Consider the following 22,436-nt stretch of genomic DNA (forward strand, 5'->3'; position numbering starts at 1 on the left):
GTCGCACCGATCATGAACGTTACGGAAGATGTTAGATCTTCTTGCGTTCCACTCTTGCTCCCCGGTCGATCATCAATCGCTCTGCTGGAGTGACGTTCGGTTGCGGAGCAGAGCGAAAGTCTGTAAGCACCTTTAGACCTCACATGGCTCGGTCAATGAATGAATTTATCCATTTACTGTTAGTCAAGATCTTTCTACAGGTCCGCCATCTTTACCGTTGTTCACATTGATTGATTTAATAGTAAAAAGCTTGTGATGTTTATCGCCTTTATTTATCTAATATGCTCACAAGTTACAATTGAATTATGAATCAAAATAATCTTTTTTTGTTTAGCTCTGCTATCGTCAACCCTTCGCAGTTACGAGAGTGAGGGCTGCGAAGACAAGCATCTCTTTCTCTCCTGTCCAGGGTTCACTCGTGTCTCGCTATACGCCGCCTCATATGGACAACCTTGCTCCAACTCAACCCCAACAGCCATCACCTGTGCTCCCGCCAATGCTGTCTCTCAGGTACAACAATTAGAAAAATGAGAAAAAGTGAATAACCAAATAAAATAAATTTAAATAGAAGTAAATATCCAATATAAATTAAATATTTTATTGGACGAACGTCAGCGATTTCTCACTTTTGACTCACTCAAGGCCAAAGTCGTTGTCTGTCAGTTTGTATGTTCCACAATAACTTTAGAAAGAATTGATCAAACAGCGAAGACGTATTCTTCGATCCTTCTAACAGGTCGAATTCGTTGGACAAGAAAATTGTCTCACTTCTTCTTCCTTTTTCTGGATATAAAAATGACAAATATAATTTTGACTTTTGTAAGTGCATAAGACAAAAAATTATTGTAGGGGTATTCACAATGTTGTTTCAGCCAGCTAAAGTGCTATTTGATAACTCTGGATTGTGAACGCCACATCTAAAACCATCTGCTATTAGTCAAAGACCTTAAAGAGATATAGACCCACAATGCCTATGATAGCTCTTACTTGAAATTGAAGGCCGCCATTGGGGTATTTTAGCACAAGATATTATATATTATTCATTTGTAATACTATAGATCACAAAGGCATTGGTGGCATTGGTATGTAATAATCTTATGGGTTGCCCCCTCAATGGCGGATTTCAATTCCAAGTACGACACCAGCGCTGCATGTGAGTCTATGCATCTTTTAAGGTCTTTGCTATTACCAGAGAAAACTCCTATAATTATTAATTCTGCTATTATTAATTATGTGCTATTAGCTAACTGCAGTAGTGATCCAAGCGGATAATTTGTGTAACTTGAAGTTAGTTTGAAACTTAGACCAGTTATAGAATAGACACGCTGGGAAGTCTAGCCTCTGAAGCCAACATCTACTGCCATATCGCCCTATCGTGACGTCATCATCGCATAGAAAACTTCTAGATTGTGTCTATTTCAGATTAAAGTAAATTATTATTTAAAGAATGGTGAATTCCCGCTGCGTTGCCACTGAAATAGACGCAATCTGCTATGGAAAACAATCTAAACAAACTCTACAGAAAAGTTTTCTTTCCGATGCTGACGTCACGATGGAGCGATATGGCAGTAGATGTTGGCTTCATCGACTTTCAGTATGAATATACAATGAGGCGTGTCTATTCTATAACTGGTCTAAGGTTTGAAAAAGTAAGATTATAAACATATGGCTGCCGTTTTAACAGAGATAGCGGACTCAAACCTGCGCTATCTGCTATCTCGTCTGTTAATTTTTTTCCAACGTACCACTATAGCATTGAGTTAACACAGACTTAGCAAATAGCTGGAGATAGCGAATAGCTCGACTTAGCTAGCTAACTCCCAACGTTAGTAGTCAGAAGGTTGATCACTCACAGGTGAAAGATTCGAAGTGGTGGGGGAACGCCAGCGTGACGTCACGTGTAGTAAAAAAGTGATAAGAGTAACCACACTGTGCAATACAATGCTCGCAGTGAGCATACAGATTATTCACTGTATCTTCAAATACATCGTCGTTTAATCCCCTCAAGATTGGCCTAGAACTTAAAAATTCTCCATACTTATAGCGATTGAATCACTGATTCTAATGATGTTGTTAAATATTTCAAGTTCATTCAACTTGTATGAATAAAGTTAAGTTGAAAGTTTTTCAAGAATCTGAAAACGTGATACGAAAAAGTTAATAAGCTGGAAAAGCGTTAATAGACAACGTTATACTATTATAATTTCAGATTAACCCATAAAAATCTTGATAAACCAATGCATTGCAATAATCCGATAAACCGATCCCAATAAATCCGAAGAATTTCATTCATATAAATGCACTGAACATATGCTGGTATTGAGCACATGTTCTACGAGAATCAAAATATCTCATCCCCGAAATTCACAAGCTGATGTATAGCCAAACTACAAAATATAAACACGACCTAGAAGATGAAGAAACCTTAAGGGTTTGAAAGGGAAGGTTAGGAGGTGGGGTTTTTGCTTTTATATGGCAAAATACTTTTATTATTCAAATGTTTTGATAATAATTGTAAAGCAGAAACAGAAATCTTGCATATCAGAGAATGTTTGTGTTATATAATTTGACCATACGTCACCATATGATTTTCAAGAATGCCATATTCTGCCTACTCTGTACTACAGCCTACGTCACGGCTGCAGTTCCCCCACTCCAATTGCATTTCAACTAAAATACTATAGATGAGTAACCAACCTTCTGTCTACTAACTTTGCATGCTATTTATATAATTTTGCACATTTATTTGAAGAAAATTGATGCCATTTGGGAGTTATCACTCATTTAAAAGAAATCCCCATCGTATAGGCATGCGCACTCCAATTGAAAACAAGGCGTCAAATCTAATCGTCCGATGCCTGCTGTCCGTCCGATGACGATCTGTGTGCGCCTACCTTAAAGAACTACTACATTTTTTCTTGAAATTCTGTATCGAAATCATGATCACAGTCCCATTTAAAAAATTGTAGTTTAATTCAAAATGAAGTTAAATTCAATAATATTCAGTATTAATCGTGAACATTTTTGATAAAAATATCATTCTCACTTGACGAATAAAATATGATTGATCATTTTTTAAAAGATTGAACAGTTAGTCCCTGTTGCAAAACAGCCGGTTTAATTTTGATCATGATTAATTCCACGAGAGCCAATCAGAGAAGCCGTGTTATCAAGAAGGCCGTCTTTTGATTGGTTCTCATGAAATTAATCAAGGTTTTGATTTAACCGGCTGTTGTGCAACCGGGCCTTAATATTCCATAAGATATATCAATATCAGTTATCCTCTATAGAAGGCAGTGGCAAGGCTGATAATCGGCAACTCTGGTCTCCGATCTTTCTCCACTGTCATTATAACGAATGGACCTCACTAAAGTTTAGTTTGGTGAAAGTCTAGATTGAATAAGGAGTCTTTATTCTTTATTCATTTGTACAATAAGTACATTATCAAAATGATAGGGAGAGGAAAAATAAGGTAACCTTGTGCTATTCCTCTCCTAGATTTAGATAACACATAGTCCGAAATAGGTTAAGTCTTGTAGATCTTCAATTCACAAAATTTTCAGTCCTAAAAGTATTTTCACAAAGTAGATTTTCAAATTTAGATGCTTCAAAACTAAACATAGAAGTTATTTCTACACTTAATAATTATAATCTAAGGGCCACTGCTAACAAATATGTAACCTACTAGCCTCAGGCTCGCTTCGCTCGCCATATCCGTCTAGCGAGGGGGCTCCGCCCCCTGGATCCCCGACTTGATCGTCCAAGAATGAGATAAGCAGGCTCGCTTCGCTCGCCTGCATTCTTATCATATGTTAGGACGATCCAGTCGGGGGTCCAGACTAAACGTCTGGCTAAACGGATATGGCAAGTGAAGCGAGCCTGACGACTAGTAATATGATATTCCCAGGAATAGCTCTGATTGAAGTAGCAGTGCAGTATCAATTTTTCCAGTTACCAGTTAACAACTGTTTCGAAGAGGTACTCTCTCTAGATTATAGTTCTATATTAACATATGGTATGGACATTTTTCGATTATAATTAAGAGAATAAGAAGAATATACATGCTAAAAGACGAACTTTAAACCCTTAAATCCACCCTTAGAGTTTAAATATTGCCAGAAGATTTCTTAGTGCGCTACTAAAGGGCCAACTGAACATACCTACCAAATTTGAACGTTTTTGGTCCGGTAGATTTCTAATTCTGCGAGTGAGTGAGTGAGTGAGTGAGCCAGTCAGTCAGTCAGTCAGTCAGTGAGTGAGTGCCATTTCGCTTATATATATATATATATATATATATATATATATATTATATATATATATATAATATATATATATATATATATATAGATAATACTAATATTGGATGTATAAGGAGGCAGTTGATTTACATAGGTACTATAGGTACTAAAATAATAAACCTTATTCCAAATCACTTTCTCATGGACAATAAGATCAGCGGAAAAATTAAACTGGATATAAAAAACTGGACATACAGTAATTTCTTCTTCCATTTAGATATATGACTCGAGATTTCTGCTCCAGCATTGTTTTTTCATTAGTTTTTTTCATTTTTCAGTGGACTCGCTTACCTTCATTTTGAGTACCCATTCCTCTGTTTTCTTCCTTCCCCCATTTCTCCCTTCCCTTTTTTCCTCATCACTTCTCTCTTCTCTTCTTCGCCTGTCTATTAAATGGGAAACTATAGTTGGCTAGGTAGATACCTCTCTTTTTTTCTCTTCTCCAACACACCCAACCACAAAGCCCATGGTATTTACTTTCCTTGCCCTATTACCATAGGTAAGGAAAGTATTGCTTTCCAAAAAAATTCAAGGTACCCTAATTTCATGGACACGATTACTCCATTCCTAATTAGCCGATTGACTTGAAATTTTAAACTTAAGGTCCTTATACCATGAGGATCCGACAATGAGAAATTCAATAAAATTCAATTGAAAATGGCGGAAAAAATGGTGGATAATGGCTAAAAAGCATGTTTTTCACGGTTTTCTCGAAAACAGCTCTAACGATTTTCTTCAAATTTATACCCTAGATAGCTATTCATAAGCCTCATCAACTGACATGAGTCTCATTCCTGGGAAATTTGCAGGAGCTCCGTAATATTCCTGAGAAGAATGAATTTTGTTAAATTTCTATCACGATTTTCTCAAAAATGTCTTGACCGATTTTTTTCAAATTCATACCCTGCATATATCAGCTATATATACCCTATATATCAGCTCTATTAACTTGCATGAATCTCCTCCCTGGGAAACTAACAGGCGGTCCACCCCATCCCTGATAAATTTACTTTGTAACCTCCTTCTCGTGCGTGAGGTAGGTAGGTAGAGCAGTTTATTCAAAAGAACACATGTCGATATTTTACTTGTAGAACAGCTGTTTTGACAACTTTTAAAAAAATCCTCAAATATCATAATTCAAACAAAGGAAAATGTACTCTGAGAACAATAACAATAGTATAATCATTGTTTTAATTATTTAGCCGCCAATCGGCATAATCCCCGAAATCAACCTCTTTTAAGAATGAGGCTTATAGATCAATGAGCAAGGAAAGTTGTGTGAGCGTACCACACCAGATTTTTTATATTTGTAACATTTTATTGTATTTTATTTGTTTTGTAATTCTTTGTTATGTCTTGTTTTGTGTGTGTCTAATGAATTGAAATTGAAATTTAATTTATACCTATTGTTGAAAGGATTTTTGAAAGAAAATGAATAGGCAAAACTCGACAACGTTGTTCATCTATCTTATTCCACTGCCTTTATAACGTGGACTTCACTAAAGTTTGGTTTGGTGAAGGTCTTGATAAAATAAAGAATCTATATTCATTGTTGGAAGGATTTGTTGAGAAAAGATGAATAGGTTTTAGATGTTCTACTCACTAGTGAAACCAAAAAGATGAGAAGGCATTGTGTGAGCGACAGAAACATTGTTTGGCAAAACCGACCGCTATCTAATTATAACTTATAATGAGATCATTTAATTTTCGAAATTTGCCGATCGCTGGGGAAAGAGCGATTTTGAAAAGTTGGGCTAATGGAGAATAATTATGGGGAAGGCTGAATGGCGGTGGCTTGAGAATATTCGACGGCCGGTGCTCTGAAAAGGAGGAGGAGGAGGAGGAGGAGGAGAGGAAGGAGGAGATGGAGGAGGAGAAGTTGGAGGAGGAGGAGAAGGTGGTGGAGGAGGAGGTTGTATCAGTGGAGGAGGAGGAGTAAGAGGAAGAGGAGAAGAAGGTGAAAGTTGAGAAAGAAAAGGAGAATGCAACAAAGAAGAGATAGGATGAGAAGTGATGAATGCATAAATGGGAAGAATCTCAAAATAGAGAATACTAAAAATAAGATGACAGGAAAAAAATAAATAAACACAATGATTTCGTAGTTTTTAGGAAGAAGAAAAAAAGGAAGAAGAGAAAGGAAAGAGGAATGAGAAGGAGGAAATGAGTGTAGAATGATGATTGATTGATTGATTGATTGAGTACTTTATTTATGTAGATTACAATATATACTGGCTTATACACTTATATACAATAGCTTACAATACAGCAAAATTATAGATGAATTTACATAATATAGACTAAGAAAATAATTATTGAACTGTATATGATATGAAAAAGCAATTTGTAATATAATAACTATAGATAATAATTAAATTGTTATGCATCTACATAAATTGGCGGAGCTTTGGATATATCAATGTCCATTCTTCAGGAAGAATATTAAAAATATCCTCCCCGTGAAAGATGAAAGATATAGGAAGATGAGGGAGAGATATTGGTGGTAATGATTTTTGATGAAAGTGGCTCATTCAACATTTTGAGGATTCATAAGCAGGGTAGAAAAAAGAAACATAAAGAAGTAGGTCTAAGGGAAGAGGGTAGAAAGGAAGAAGTAGGGAGATGGAAAAGGGAGAGGGAGAAGAAGGAGAAGAAAGAAGAAGGAAGAGAAGAAGAAGAAGAAGAAGAAGGAGAAGATGACAGAAAGGAAATTAATTCTAACACCATGATTTTGTAATTTTTAGAAATACGAATAAAAAATCAGAAAAGGGGAATCAGAAGGAGAAGAGAATTATAAAATAGAACGAAGATAAACGAGAGGGAGGGAAGATGTCAAAAATAATATCCAAGGAGAGAAATAATATTGTTTAAAAAGGCATTTTTATTTTTGCTGGACTGTAATTTTGAAGGAGGAAGAAAATAGGATTGATAGTAGGGTAGAAAAGGGGAAAATAATGAATAAGGAAAGAAGAGGAACAGGAGGAAGAGGTGAGAAATGGAGAAGGTAAAAAAGGAGATGGAGAAGATGTAAAAGAGGAAGGAGAACGGTTGAAAAGAAATGGAGGAGGTTGAAAAAGAGGGAAAAGAAGGAGAAAGCTGGTAATGGACAGAAATTAGAAGAGAGATAGATTGATTGATTATTAAGGATGGAGTTAGAGCTCCAGGTCCTCTTTGTCACACAATTCTTCAAATTTCATACAAATAATTATATGATAACAAAATCAAGATTATGATAAATTAGAAAAATGAACAGAAAATCTAAACTTCAAATTGATAACTAATACAAAATAAATTTTAACAAGAATAAATTTTGAATAGAGATTCAAAACTATGCCTGTAGGATGCCTAGAGAGGGAGGTAGATAAGGAGAAGAAATTGAGAAAATCTATGAACAAAACGAAAAATACGATGAAGTGGGAGAGGTGAAAACAGAAAAGAGAAATATGCAGAAAATCTGCAGAAGAAGAAGAAGAAGTGAGAAGGAGGACGAAGGAATGAACTTGAAGGAGGACAGTGAAGATAGGAAATAAAAAGAAAAACGAAGCTGGAAAAATTGATGAAGAAGAAAGAGACGTCAGAAGGAAGTAATGATAAGGAGAGGAGAATACAGTCAAGTTGGAGAACAAATAAAGGGAAAACTTGGGTGAAGAAAGAGAAAAGGGAAACATGATAGAGAAAACGGGGTAGAGAAGCAGAAACAATTTCCCCACAGGGCTCCTTATCGTTCCCAATCCAAATCAGTCCGGATTACTGATCACAACTCAGAATATTAATTCTGACATAGAGGAAGAGAAAGAGAAAGAATGATAGAGAGACAGAGAGAGAGAGAAAATAAACGTTCCCTTATAAGTCAGTACACCCCCTCCCAAATCACCATCTCTCATTATCGTGATTATGATCATCAGCTATGGGCTGGAAGCTTTCTAATTAGTCTACTCTCATCAAAAAATCTTCAAAAGACATTGAGAAAATAACTTTTTCAAAATTGAGAGTTGAGAAAAAAAACAAAAGAGGTCTAAGAAAAATCTGAAAAGTTTAAAAATAACGGAGATGATGTGGTGAGCTATTGTATGTCACTTTTTCGTTTATTCAAGCCTATTCAGATGTTTTTCTCCTCTGAGAAGTGAAAGATTGAAATATCTATCAATAGTATAGCTTATATTTGAGTAAAAGTAAATTCGTATGGCTTTTGTTGGTGGGGAGTCCCTTGCGGGAAGGTCCCACCGCCTGAATGTTTAATTTATTTAAGCCGTCAATGAGCCTCACGACTGTCATACTTCAGCCGGGACCGACAGTTTAACGTGCCCATCCGATAATACGGATATTATATTTGGTTGAATGAAAAAGACTAAGAAATTGTCAAAAAACCACTGATTTATTGATAATTAGAAAGACCGGTTTCGGTTATTACACCATTGTCAATCTCTGATAAACGAGTTTAAATGAACGATTGATAAATGAGTTAATCAGAGATTGACAATGGTGTAATAACCGAAACCAGTCTTTCTAATTATCAATAAATCAGTGGTTTTTTGACAATTTCTTAGTCTTTTTCATTCAATATGAATAATTACCACAATATCAACATCTCAACTACACAAAAAGTATTGTATTTGGGATGGGGCCAGATCAACTTTTCATCTAAAATAGAAGGGGTCATGTTTCCAATGATTATGCTAATTGCTATTAAAAATTTCTTTAATACGAATTTTGGTGGTTTTTCAAGGGTCCGAGCTTCCACTACGAACTATCGAGGATTACAAATTATAGAGGTCCGAATTATCGAAGTTTTAATTCATTATCACACCTCTAAGTCCAAGCTCCACCTCAATGAAGTACCAACAGCCTACAGAATCTAATCACCACTTAATCACACTTATCAGTAGGTCTACCATTGAACCTTCTCAAAAGAAACTGAAAGAATTCAGGTCTATAGGGAAGATAATTCAGGCCTATTGTGAGGCTCACTTTGATTGCTTCCATTGTGAGGTCCACGTTATAATGGCAGTGGAGAAAGATAAGAGAACAATGTTGCCGAACCTATGTCTTGTCAATGCCTTCCATAGACGGTACTGATACAGGTTTATTGATGTAATATTACCTGTTCATTCTCGTTCAACATAATCTATATATATATATATATATATATATATATATATAAAAGCGAAATGGCACTCACTGACTGACTGAATGACTGACTGACTGACTGACTGACTCACTCACTCACTCACTCGCAGAACTAAAAATCTACCGGACCAAAAACGTTCAAATTCGGTAGGTATGTTCAGTTGGCCCTTTAGAGGCGCACTAAGAAATCTTTTGGCGATATTTTAACTCTAAGGGTGGTTTTTAAGGGTTTAAAGTTCGTCTTTTAGCATGTATATTTTTCTTATTCTCTTAATTATAATTGTAAAATGTATATACCATATGTTAATATAGAACTATAATCTAGAAAGAGTACCTCTTCGAAACAGTTGTTAACTGGTAACTAAATTAATAATTTTGTCAGGTTGGCATTAAGTTGAGTTGACTTTGATAGGTTGACACCAAGATGAAGATTGAAATGCATTTATCGCGGAAAAATTGATTAGGCACTGCTACTTCAATCAGAACTGTTCCTGGGAATATTATATTACTAGCCGTCAGGCTCGCTTCGCTCGCCATATCCGTTTAGCCAGACGTTCAGTCTGGACCCCCGACTGGATCATCCTAACATATGATAAAAATGCTCAAATGAAAAATGCAGGCGAGCGAAGCGACCCTGCTGATCTCATTCTTGGACGATCCAGTCGGGGGTCCAGGGGGCGGAGCCCCCTGGCTAGACGGATATGGCGAGCGAAGCTAGTCTGAAGGCTAGTATTGATATAATAGTAACTGTTCATTCTCGTTTAACATAATAAATTATATTTTATTTGTCAACCATATATATTTTTCAATGATTAAATTAATAATGAATTCTCATAACTGAGACTAAATATTTTGTTGAATAATTATATTCCTACATTGCTGAATACCGATTTGGCGAAGTTGCGGAGCTAGTAAAGGATAACGCTATCTGCTTTGTCGAATGTTAGACAAGGATAGCAACACCAATGTTAATCAAATACTGCCATTATAATGTGGACCTCACTATACAGCAAACGCCTTCAACAAAACGGCCGGAAGAAGTTAATAGTGTAACAAAGGTGTGAGACTTCTCTCCTCCAATCTCTCTCACTTTCTCTCACTCTCTCTCAATCACTATCTCTCCATCTACTTCTCTCTCCTCACTAGCTCACACTTTCTCCTACTTTCCACTCACTCTAAAAACCTCTCCCTCTCTCTCTCTCTCTCTCTCTCCTCTCTCTCTCTCTCTCTCTCTCTCCTCTCTCTCTCTCTCTCTCTCCTCTCTCTCTCTCTCTTTCTTTATAGATCTGTCTATCAATCACTCTTTCTCTCTCTCACTACTTCACTCTATCAGCTACTTTCTCCCACTCTATCTCCCGCTCTCTCTGTCTCTCCCCTTCCTTCAACCTGGTGAGAAATAATTGAGAACGAACAGGGAGAGACGAAGCGAAATAGGGAACAATAAATAAAATGAGGGGAAAGACGGGAAAAAAGCAGCCAGTAGTTACATTTGTGGGTGCAGTGGTCATTGCGTGTTAGATGAATTGAAAATGTTCTCTTCCTCTCCTCCCTACTCCATCTTCTTCTTCTTCCTCTTCTTCTTCTTCTTCTTCTTCCTCTTCTTCTTCTTCTTCTCCTCCTTCATCCTGCTTCTTCCACTTCTCCTGCTTCTTCTCATTCTTCTTCTTCTTCTTCCTCTTCTTCTTCTTCTTCTTCTCATTCTTATTCTTCTTCTTCTTCTTCTTCTTCTTCTCTTCTTCTTCTTCTTCTTCTTCTTCTTCTTCTTCTTTTCCTTTTCTCCCTCGTCATCTTCTTCATCTTCTTTGGTGATTCTTTTTTTTTCTGGGGGTTCCACCCCACTATCTGCACTAATTCTCTGATAGTTGAACCCCTGGGGATATTTCCAAATTCAAACAGTGGGCAGAGACAAAACGATGGTATCACTTTCATTCTTTCTCTATCATCTATCGTGGTGTGTGCATTAGATCATGATGGAATCTTCCTGATCATTATTGGTTTGAATTGGTGAATTTTCGTTTATGCGTAAATTCCCGCAGTCGACGACGGCAAGCATTGTTGACATTCATATTGTCCAAATTTCAAGTGTGCTAAAACAGCTGATTAAATAAGATTCAATTATTTGTCTTTATTATTAAAGGATTGAACATTTCCAATAATAACAACATATTGCTATTTGAAAGTATGAAAAAGTATAAGCTCAACCTGCCCCATTAAAACATAATTGAACATAATCTTTCAGGTTATTGAGACAAATTGAAATCTACCCAATCTGAGATTCTCTCCCTGTCGTGGTTGATGACGGCATTTACCCACAAACGAAAACCCAGCTTGAGGAGTATTGGATTCCACTGATGAATAATGATAATATCTAGCCTACTGCATTTAGAAGATCTGGAAATTTTTCAGTGAATGCTACTACATATGAGTTTAGACGATTTTGGATAGAATATAATAAACTTTTTCCTCCACCTACTGTCTAAAGTACTTACTTTACTCCCTGAAACCTAATACTAAAGTGGCACTTTTTCGCTCTCGGTAGTAAAAACAGAAAAACTCCCTAGGGAGTAAAAGTGACTTCATTTAAATAACATGGGGAGCATCTCTGTTTTGAAACTTACCACATTGTAATAGGTTAGAAGGTCTAAGCTCAGATGAGAAAGCATAATAGAGGTGTCTGTCATTGAGTCAACTGAATTCAATACCACAACCAGAAATTTGAAAAACTCATGAAATATATGTTTGTGTGATAATTATTATATTCTTAATATTAGTAGACGATAAAAATTTATACAATTTTCGAAATATTTTATTCTATTCAAAATACCAGCCAACAAATATTTTTGATCTGCAATTCAAATCTGAACCGCGTGATCTGGAGTCAGCCATTTTTGGTAGCTGCTCAGCTGATATAATTGTTACAACTTTTGCCGATAGATAGCGCAATCGGCAGTGCCAATCAGACGACCGGTTTTTAGGTTTTAGATTTAGGTTATGTTGTTAGGAATCATTGTCACCAATACGTAAGTTATTAGAATGATTTCATTTGCAGTTTCTATAAAAAAATGTAGATGGAGGAAAAATGTTGTGTACATCACGAGCGAAAAATACTTTTTCTCCCTCAGAAAAATTGCCTCGGCTTCACCTCGGGCTTCAAACTTTTTCCCACAGGGAGAAAAAGTCATACTTTTCACTCTAGATATACAAATAACTATTCTTAGAACTTTGCGAAGCATTCCTCTACATCAGAAGGATTGTAGAAGGCATTGGAATGTTTTCTTGGAGAAAACATTCATAAGTATTCATTTATACAATAAGTACATTATAAAAATGATAGGGAAAGGAAAAATGAGGATATTACGAATATTACCAATACTATCCAATGAATTTTAGAATAGAGAAACAATAGCGTAAGTGGATATCCCATGGTATAGGGAATTTATGTCGCAACTTTTACTGTCATCTCAAGCCGATTACTGTCGATTATTGTCAATTTCTACTGTTTTGTTGGGGTGAGAGTGTGTGAACGGCACAATCTGAGAGACTACCAGCGTCACACAGCTGCATAGGGAAGAACTACGTGAACTATCGGCTTGGGATAACAGTAAAAATTGCGACATAAACCATGGGATATCTACTAATGCTATCGTTTCTCTATGATTTTAGTGAATAAACCATTGGCATTGTCTTTTAATTATTTGAGCAATATTAATGAGACGTTTTAGTATTCTTTGTTGCAGAGAGCTGTGGAAACTTGCCGCAAAAAAAGCAACTGTCTTTTCCAGCCTGCTGAACGATCCTCATGTGCCCAGCATGTCAGGCTTTCCTACAAGTGCGAACCAAGTATGATATTATTTCAATTAGAATTATAGAGATAACTGTTCATAATCATTTTCCTAGTAAGGGCTACTCGTATTTACATAAAAATTAAAAACTGGAAACCGCCTTTCGCCTACTTTATTTTATTTCTCTCAACTTGTTTCGACTTTTAACAACTGAAACTTAGTTGAAAGTCGAATTTACAAAAATAAATGAAAGCAGAAATTGTATTGATGAGTATTCACCCAATCATGATTGAGCAGTCATTATATACATTGTGAAGAGTATAAAAACTGAAACAAAAATTAAAAATTAAAGAACTCTTTCATCAACTCTATTTTATTTCCTACAACATGTTTCAAATTTCAATGTGATTTTCAAGTGATTCACAAAATGACAAAAAGACTGTGCACAGCCTGAAAATAAACTTTCTACTGGTAATATTTTTCAAAGTTTCTCGATTTGTATATTATCAAGTTATCAAAATGAAAAGGTTTTCTCGGGAAAACATTTTTTTCTGATCATCACTTTTTGAGATATGAGCGCCTAAAGTTTAAATTTTGGGACAGAACATTTCAAATTCGGTAAGAGATAAATCCATGAGATTTGGAGGATAGATTCTTCATGGTATTGTTGTATATAGTAAATTTTATAGTCATCAAAATTTTATAGTATCTCGAAAAGTAATGATCAGAAAAAAATGTTTTCCCGAGAAAACTTTTTCATTTTGATAGCCTCATAGTATACAAATCGAGAAACTTTTATACAGTAGAATAGAAATTTTCTGGAACTATCAATTTTGAGAAAGTTATTCAATTTAACAAAAATAACTCAACTAAAAGTTATTTTTGGTCATTTTTAATAAATTGAATCACTTTCTCAAAAATTGATATTTTCAGAAATTTTTGTTCTACTACATTAACAATAGCCTACCATGAAATATAGCCTTCCTCTGAATCTCATGTATTTATCTCCTACCGAATTTGAAATGTTCTGTCCCAAAAATTTGAACTTTGGGCGCTCATATCTCAAAAAGTAATGATCAGAAAAAATGCTTTCCTGAGAAAACTTTTTCATTTCGATAGCTTGATAGTATACAAAACGAAAAACTTTGAAAAATATCACCAGTAAAAAGTTTATTTCTAGGCTGTGCACAGTCTTAATGTCATTTTGTGAATCACTTGATAATCATTTTAAAATTTGGAACATGTTGTGGGAAATAGTATAGAGTTGATGAAAGAGTTCTTTGATTTTTAATTTTTGTTCCAGTTTTTATATTGAATGAAAAAGACTAAGAAATTGTCAAAAAACCACTGATTGACAATTTCTTAGTCTTTTTCATTCAATATGAATAATTACCACAATATCAACTTCTCAACTACACAAAAAGTTTTTATATTCTTTACAATGTACATAGTGACTACTCAATCATGATTGGGTTAATACTCATCAATACAATTTCTTCTTTTACTTATTTTTGTATTCAAAGCTAAACAGTTTAAACCGCTTATGATCAAATTTTACATGTATTAGAGGCAAAGGCGATGGATTCACAGTTATAATTTATGTTCTCCATCCTATAATATGTTTTGAGTGAATTTTTTGTATATATTTACGTTTTTGTATATTTTTATGATTTGTAAAAAATATCGGGGCACCGAGCTTCTCTCGTTACTTTTATTCATTGATAAACAGAACAACATTTTCCAAAATGATCGTGTTTCTATTCTACAGCTGGCTATACGTCAGCTTATGAATTTCGGAGATGCGATATTTTGATTTTCACAGAATCACTCGCTCACTTTTTACTATTCACAGACGACGAAAGTCTCAGCTGTTTCAGCCAAGGATGAATTATCCTTTTAATGTCCTTCAGCGAGTTATCAAAGGGTTGAGACCTAGTGCAATCAAATCTTCATATCATAAACCTACTTTGTTCCAAATTCAGTGAAGATCGTTAGAGCCGTTTTCGAGATCCGTTGAACATGAATAACCAGATAACCAGATATAAAAATATAAACAGATATACAGAAATTGCTCTCTTAATATAATAGGATGTAGGGAAATGTGACAACTGTGTATTATATTGTTCCTCTATTAGACAAAATACAGAACGTTCATTTAGGATTAACACTAATATTTGCAAAAATTCTCTAAATTCTTCAACTTTCAAAAAGTAATACTTGGTATTTCCTATCTAATAGGCTACTTGTTACTAGAATCTGTTAGTTAAAAAAGTTAATATAGGAAGAATAAGGCCCGGCTGCACAAAAGCTGGTTGAATTTTAATCATACCGGTAGTTGATTTCACTAGAACCAATCAGAGAAGGTGTTTTTGAAAAGACGGCTTCTCTGATTGGTTCTCGTGGAATTAATCATGGTTGAAATTCAACCGGCTTTTGTGCTTTTGTGCAACAGTGCCAGTGAATATTGAATGCTGACTGGATTTGCATATTTTTATAACTCAAGCTTCTAGTTCTATGAATTATACAATCATAATTCATGTCCATCGATTGAATTATATTGTTTCTCAATTATTACTCTACAAAATTCAGAGCGTTCATTTAGGATTAACACCACTAATATTTGATAAAATCTCTAGATTCTATAACTTCCGAACTGAAATACCTGTTATATCCTATATAATATTTGCTACTCCAATTTTTAAGTTGTGAATATTAGATTAGAAAGATTCAGATTAGTGGAAAAATTGACTATGATTAATTAATTTTGATCCATCCCAACACATAGATCATAGACTCTATAGTGGGATGCTGTAGAATGAATTATGATGAATTCTCTGTCCAATGCAAGTGGACTGTATTTTTTTAAAGATGGAGAGAGTGAGAGACAAGAGATTCTATAGAGAGAGATATTTCTATAGACTGAGGGACAGAGAAATTCTCATAATTCAATACCAGTGCACCCTTGTGCATGAACTTGCCTTGGCCAATATCATGTACAAGCAAAATGGCAGACGACACCTTTGGTAGTTGAAATAAAACAGATTGGATGAACAAAAATTGTCAAATTTGAGTATGCAATTTAATGAGCAAAGTCTATTATTTTAAGGAGAATAATCCAAGTATGTAACGGACTTTTATCATATTGTAAATGTTTTTCCATGTTTAATAAATTTTTTGGCCTGAGTTACATGACAGAAAATATGAAATAGATAAATGAATTTTGTTGTTTTGCAGATGAATTTCACAGTCGAGTCGCCTGTGAGGATGAGAAATTTTCTTTGAGCTGCTCTCCCAACCAAAGAATAGCGGTTTTCAGAGCCAGTTATGGCAGAACTCAATATGAAAGTATGCACTGCCCACAGCCTCAAGGTGTTCCTGAAGAGAGTGAGTCATTCCCCAACTCAAATTTGAATTGAAAATGCAATTTATTTGCCACAAAATTACGAATATTATTTTAAAACTATCCTATCAGTATAAAACTATCCACTAAAAACTATTTTACTTGAAACTTATCAATTTATCAAACTTGAACTTAATCAAACCTTTATAAAATAGAACCATAGAGGAACAATAGCATAAGTAGATATCCCATGGTATAGGGCGTTTATGTCGCAGCTTTTACTGTTATCTCAAGCTGATAGTTCACGTAGTTTTTTCCTGTGAAGCTTTATGACGCTGGTAGTCTCTCATATTGTGCCGTTCATAAACTTTTACCCGGTCAAAACAGTAAAAGTCGACAATAATCGACAGTAATCGGCTTGAGATAACAGTAAAAGTTGCGACATAAACGCCCTATACCATGGGATATCTACTTACGCTATTGTTTCTCTATGATAGAACTATCGTCCGATGGTGTGATCACCGAAACTACGGTACTAGTTACGTTACAATTTGTATTCTTGTTTTATTATTCCATTAATTTTAAAGGGTAGGTACTATAATTATTTTTTTATAAATACAAGTAAATAGCCCTGAATTCATACATTGAAAAAAATATCAAACAAACCTATTTGCTTCTGAATTTGATAATAATAACTCAAGTGAAACACTTTTTGTGTAGTTGAGAAATTGATATTGTGGTAATTATTCATATTGAATGAAAAAGACTAAGAAATTGTCAAAAAACCACTGATTTATTGATAATTAGAAAGACCGGTTTCGGTTATTACCATTTATAATGGTACACCATTGTCAATCTCTGATAAACTCATCTGAAAATAAATGTCATCTGTCATCTAAACTTTGTAATCTCTGTTTATCAGAGATTGACAATGGTGTAATAACCGAAACCGGTCTTTCTAAGTATCAATAAATCTGTGGTTTTTGACAATTTTTTAGTCTTTTTCATTCAATATCAAGTGAAACATGAAAATAATGTGCTACTTCACGGATGTGATCATGATAATCCGGGTGTATATATAATAAATATAGACAAAAATACATAATTGTCTCAGGAATCTGCTCGAACATATTCAAATTAATTAAACAAATAGATTCCTTCATGTGTTCATAAAAATCCGGATACCTATTGTGTCTCAATGAATCTAATTGAACAGTTAACATTTTTTGGAAAAATAGATTTCATGAATATTGGATTAGATGAAAACATATAATATCTACCCAGAATCATGTAAAGGTAGCCTACTTAAGAGTAGTGTCAATATTCATTGAGACAAACAAAACAAACAGAAAAAACCATCATTATTGAGAACAGTCATAAAACTTTATCCTACTTCATATAAAGGATTTTATTTTCTTCATATGTTATGTAGCCTACATAAGTGTCTCAAGAGATCTAATCGAGAATTTTCAACTTTATTTGACAAATAGACAGACTTATTATTTAGACATATACACACATAAGAAATAATATTTCTTGGTATTCCTCTACATGATCTTCTGTGTAAAAGAGAGAGGTCTATAACTGAAAATCTATATATATATAAAAGCGAAATGGCACTCACTCACTGATTGACTGACTGACTGACTCACTCACTCACACACTCACTCGCATAACTAAAAATCTACCAGACCAAAAACGTTCAAATTTGGTAGGTAGCCTATGTTCAGTTGGCCCTTTAGAGGCGCACTAAGAAATCTTTTGGCAATATTTCAACTCTAAGGGTTGTTTTTAAGGGTTTAAAGTTCGTCTTTTAGCATGTATATTCTTCTTCTCCCAATCTCTTAATTATAATTGAAATTTCCATATCATATGTTACTATAGAATTATAATCTAGATAGAGTACCTCTTCGAAACAGTTGTTAACTGGCAACTAAATTAATAATTTTGTCAGGTTGGCATTAAGTTGAGTTGACTTTGTTAGGTTGGCACCAAGTTGAAGATTTAAATGCATTTATCGCGGAAAAATTGATTTGGCACTGCTACTTCAATCCTGGGAATATTATATTACTAGCCGTCAGGCTCGCTTCGCTCGCCATATCCGTTTAGCCAGCCGTTTAGTCTGGACCCCCGACTGGATTGTCCTAACATATGATAAAAATGCCCAAATGAAAAATGCAGGCGAGCGAAGCGAGCCAGCTGATCTCATTCTTGGACGATCCAGTCAGGGGTCCAGGCTAGACGGATATGGCGAGCGAAGCGAGCCTGACGGCTAGTGTCTGTATATAATTATTCCAAACACGTATTTGTGAAAGTGAGCTGTTCCATTCTGAAAAATGAGTCTGCTAGTAAGAGAACAAAAAGTTCTAGAGCTATCAATATAACTCAATCCATTGCAATAATTCATGAAATATAATATGATAAATCATTATTGAACTTGTTTTATTATCAATTAATAATTTTATAAATAATATATACATGCTATGACACCACATTATACATAGGTATAGTGACATTATGCTTTAAAAATAATTTGATGCAATGAATTATCAATAATAGAATGTAATAAATCGTTGTACGACTTTCTTTGCTAATTATTATAAAACTAAAATCCAAATTAAATGCTGTGAATCACTCCAAAGACTTCTGCTACTGCGAATATTGACAACAGGGTAAACAGCTAGAACGAATTATTCTACTGTAATTATAAATTCATCGATGAATTTCCATCTAGATGTTTACCCTGTTGTCAATATTTGCAGAAGTCTTCGGGGGTGATTTACAGCATTTAACTTTCCGGCAGTCGCGGTTTTGTAAAAAGTACAACAGTGTCAGTTTTGCTGCACAAAACTATTGAATGGGGTGGTGTCAGTGAATGAGTCACCTATGAATTCCAAAACTTTCCCCCCATCACTCCACTGAGTTGCAGTATCAACCGAGCAATAGTTCAGTCTTTAGGTGCCATTTAGTCGCTACAGTGCATAAGTCGCACTGTTCATAAGATAGGGAAAGACTGTATGCGGGGACTGTAAACGAACCAATAACACAGAATTGATGGCTTTGTTTGATGTACCTTATTGTGCTATGAAATGGTAATCATCCAGATGTTCATAGGCGTAAATAAGTAATCCATGAAGATGGAGAAAGTAATTATACAATTGATTAATATGTTTTGACAGTAAACAGAGAACATAACACTTATGGATAATTCGATGTTGTACAAAATACAACACGCGACTGCTCGTGTGATTGAGTAGGGCGCGACTACCGGAAGGTTAATTTGGATTTTCATGTAATAACAATTATTAATTCATTGGCATTTTAATAATTGCAATATCTCAGTAGCTTTCATCTGTAGACTTTCTTTACTATCATTCAATAATTCTAAAAAATAGTCTTACAGTATATCAAAATAGTGCTTCATTATTTAATAACCAAGAAATTTTGTAATATTTTGGAGGAATAAATCATGGTGAATAATATTAATTTTTCAGCTTGCTTGACAAATTACGCGACAGAGAGCTTCATGGAGCTGTGTCATGGCAGAAGGCGCTGCTCTGTGGCAGCTGATATCAACACATTTGCAAAACCACCTTGCAGACACTCATCTCGGATGTATCTGAAAGCTGTCTACGCATGCGGTGAGTTTTACAATTACCATGAAAGCCTAAGCTACATCTCATTTGATAGGTCAAGTGAGCTATTCTAATCCTATATACTATTAAACGAGCAGCTTCTGTTTAGATGTTTAGATGTTTATACTACATTTATAAACATACACTGGATGAGACACATTCTAAAACTAATTTTCAAACAGACTACACTTTCATACTACATAATTTATTGTGATAATATTGTATGGTATGGCCTACAATATTTAGAATCACAAATACTGTTGTATAAAGCTTATACTATAAGCTTTATTTAATAGCTTCTATTATATTTATTACTCGACAGAAGATAAAATGGTGTACCCATTCGATTTTTATCAATACTTGAACATTTTCACATCGTCAATTGAATACATTCAAGAATACAAATGGCTTCTCAATTGATTACTCCATCTATCTATATAAATGAAAATCGTGCCTCAAATTTTGACATTCAATAACTATTTTATGTGTGCACCGAATTTGATCATTTTTTTAGTTGTGCTTGTTATGTTCAGGAGCAGGTTTATGGCCTATCAAATTCATGATCCGACTTCATGACTCTTTCCTACGGTCCTTCAAAGTTTACATGTAATCAAGTTCTATAGAATATTTATATAGACCTTGCATGTAATCCTTATGGGAGCTGACCCTACACAGAAATAAAAATCAGCTGTCAACCAACAACCGTCGTTGGATCTGGTTTTTTTTCTACTGATTCACAAAATTCTAATAGTAATGCCGCGGTACGAACGACGTCCAAACTGTAAATTTAGAATATGCGCGGGAAAATCAGCAACAAGGAGATATAACATTCAATTTTCCAGCAAGCTGCATTCAATATAAATCTAAAAATACAAACACACAACTAACTAAGCACATAGAAAATCCATATTGAGATATAATGTAAATACTGATTGTTGGATAATTCTCATAAAAATATAGTGCATCAGATTAAGCTAAGGCTGAGCACACCTGAGGAGGCGCGGCTTGGTGATACAAAGTGTTGATTTTATGGAGATTGCCTTATCACACCGTTCCACGTCATGCCCGATATTTAGTGTTTGAGACTGTGAGTTCTTCCATTCAAACCAATAAGCAAGAAGCACTTGGATGCAAAATGCCGCATCGCGTCTCCTCAGGTGTGCATCCAGCTAAAGATTGTCATGAGATGCATTAACTATTTGACGGTACGAAGTTCGCCGGGCCAGCTAGTTTTCAATAATTCTCCAAAACTCAATTAATTCATTCCTGAACCAACTATTATAGTGTGAATGAATACAATATCAATATATTATACAGATATTCAATTTAAATAATATTCTAGTGATTAACAGCATACTTAAAATCATACAAATTAATTTTTTTCAGTTCCCAAAAAAGTTCTACAAAAGGACCGGGTATCAGCCAACGAACCTGATGAGGAGCCAGAGGGAAAATTCGAGCACGACAACTCAGAACCAACGCAAAAAGATGCCAAAGTGGACTACGATTCGGAAAATGGAGACGACATTCACGTACAGGATGTCACTCAGGCCACTGTGACGTCATCATCAACAAGACTGACCACAAATATGATAAATGAAGGTAGATTATTCAGGTTTGTGTAATTAAAACAATCCATTGGCTTTCAAAAAGGTGATGGTTATAGATGGTCTACTTGAAAGTTGAAAAAAGCAGCCACATCATTTTTTTTATTTCATTATTTATTGCACAGAACATTATAATCATAATATTATATATGATCCTGTAGGAAATACTAGGCTGAGCCTATATTATTTCTCTCCAAAATTTTGATAAAAGGTTGATGTTGACTAATCAAGTATTATTAGGCTATGAAATCACACACATCACAACTACTTCGCTATTTAATTTTTGGTCTATGAGAATAATTATTTAAAAGTTTTGAATTTTGAAGGTTAACTAAGAAATAGAATAAATGTTGTATATTTACCACAGAAAACAATAAATCAAAAACTAGAGAAATACTTCACTGATTTGAAAAATTTGAATACATCGATTATTCAATTATAGTGTAGGGTACAACTATTGTCAACTCCCAAAAATGTTATTGAAATCAGAATAATAGAGAGTAGTCTACCATGCCTTTCAAATTCCATAATATATTAGAGTTTTGAGAGAAATAACTTGTAATTAGTACCTTTTGGTAGATTTTTTACCATTTCTGTCTGATAATCATTAAAGCCGTTCATACATGAGTTGTCAACTGAGATTTCAACGA

The 22,436-nt window shown here is 34.6% G+C and overlaps 1 protein-coding gene across 1 annotated transcript in view; it reads left to right on the forward strand.

Moving 5' to 3' along the window:
• The first annotated feature begins 281 nt into the window (after positions 1–281).
• LOC111055448 (protein eva-1 homolog C-like) overlaps positions 282–22,436 on the forward strand; it is a 34,790-nt gene continuing 12,635 nt past the window's right edge. The window contains exons 1-6 of the mRNA XM_039425650.1: positions 282–291; positions 335–510; positions 13,160–13,262; positions 16,439–16,588; positions 20,039–20,185; positions 21,566–21,781. Of these exons, the coding sequence (XP_039281584.1) occupies positions 282–291; positions 335–510; positions 13,160–13,262; positions 16,439–16,588; positions 20,039–20,185; positions 21,566–21,781 (802 nt within the window). The remainder of the gene's footprint in view (positions 292–334; positions 511–13,159; positions 13,263–16,438; positions 16,589–20,038; positions 20,186–21,565; positions 21,782–22,436) is intronic.

This window comes from Nilaparvata lugens, chromosome 4 (genome assembly GCF_014356525.2).
Source record: "Nilaparvata lugens isolate BPH chromosome 4, ASM1435652v1, whole genome shotgun sequence".
NCBI classification, from domain to species: domain Eukaryota; kingdom Metazoa; phylum Arthropoda; class Insecta; order Hemiptera; family Delphacidae; genus Nilaparvata; species Nilaparvata lugens.